Source organism: Perkinsus marinus (genome assembly GCF_000006405.1).
Source record: "Perkinsus marinus ATCC 50983 genomic scaffold scf_1104296939878, whole genome shotgun sequence".
Classification (NCBI taxonomy): Eukaryota; Perkinsozoa; order Perkinsida; family Perkinsidae; genus Perkinsus; species Perkinsus marinus.
This window is the reverse complement of record NW_003213022.1, coordinates 1-1,363: the sequence shown is the minus strand read 5'-3', so window position 1 is coordinate 1,363 and position 1,363 is coordinate 1. Positions and strand designations below refer to the sequence as shown.

The 1,363-nt window shown below is 52.5% G+C and overlaps 1 protein-coding gene across 1 annotated transcript; it reads right to left on the bottom strand.

The window, feature by feature from the left end:
• Positions 1-192: 192 nt before the first annotated feature.
• Positions 193-1,032, bottom strand: Pmar_PMAR027059 (hypothetical protein; the record flags this gene model as incomplete). The annotated part of the gene is made up of 6 exons (XM_002782276.1): positions 193-281; positions 323-451; positions 497-580; positions 632-791; positions 874-950; positions 995-1,032. Coding segments are annotated over 6 exons (577 nt in total), but the record flags the coding sequence as incomplete, so codon positions are not given.
• Between the last annotated feature and the right edge of the window lie 331 nt (positions 1,033-1,363).

The window sequence follows — 1,363 nt, the reverse complement described above, 5'->3', positions numbered from 1 at the left end:
GACCAGCCATAGTAGAGTCACAACTTCGAGCTCGACGATTGGCAGAGGACCTATCGATGTTCCCTGAGCAATAGTCGGCAGGGAATCTCACTACACAAGAGGCAACCCCACACTCGTGGACGGCTTCATCGTAGTAGCACGACCTGGTATGGCGGCGATAATGATAGTCGTCAGTTATCGAATACTTCCAACCCTTGTCAAGGACAGCCGCCTTTCTCTCTTCCTTTTCCTTCACTCTCATCATCAAAGCATCATCATTTTTCATCTTGGACTCCTCAAATCTGAAAGAATACATACATTCCGGCCAGTCGGGAGGCCTCACAAAAGACCATCACTTAGACCAACTCCGACGGGTGTCCTCCTGGAGGCATGGGGGAGTGATTTAACCATCTCCTCTTTCTCCTTCTCTACAGCTTCAGCCTCCGCCTTCCGCTTATGCGCCTCATCGTGGCTAAAACCGGGCACATCTTGTATAGACAATTATTCGTCGGAGTACAGAGAGGCATGAAGATCCTTCCCCATCGGCGTTTTAGGGGTACTTCGAGAGCCCATACTGCAGACCTCCAGAGCCTTCTTCTCCCTAACAGCTACCACTATGACTATGACCATCGGCGCTCCTCGTCCTCCTCACTCTCTCATCTTCCGGATGCGCTCATCTCTGGCAGCCCTCTCACGATAGAGGTTCTCATGAACCCCACCACTGCCAATCGGAGATCTGCGGCCACCCAAATTGGAACTGCTCGTGGGCCTGTATCGGCCCAATGACTTCCGCAAGTTGGGCTGATAGGTACCTGCTGACGTCACCATCCTGTCTCCAGTTACCAAGACGCCATCATGGAGTTGAGAATGCGGCAGTGCCCAACGGCAAAGTACATTCCTTGTCCTCCTCCGCTTTCACGGCCTGGGCCAACTTCTCCATCCTCTCTTTTCGAGCCTGCGACTCGGCATACCTGTTATAACTCTTCAATGTCACTCCCGCACGTTCTTTACTCACAGACGTTGATGACCAGCGCTCTTCCTTTTGGCGCTCATGCTGGTCCCAGGAATCGAACCGGTGACATCTCGATCTCTCTTATCCATCCTCGGGACCCTGGCGAGAGGTTGGAAAGTACCTGCAGATGAAGACACCTTTGCTCCGCTCCGCTAAACGAAGAGGACCACTTCCTTGAGAGACTCTCGGACGAAATCCTTGGCACTCAGCAATCTCCCTCAGCTCGGCCTCCTCCTGCATTTGCTCCAACTTAGCACGCCTCTTCTCTCCATCAGCATACCTGACAGGCTGTCAGTGACAGCTTCAAAACGTCTCGTTGAAGAGACCAACAGTAGTCGTACAGCCTATTGGTAATCTCACGGATGTCAACGG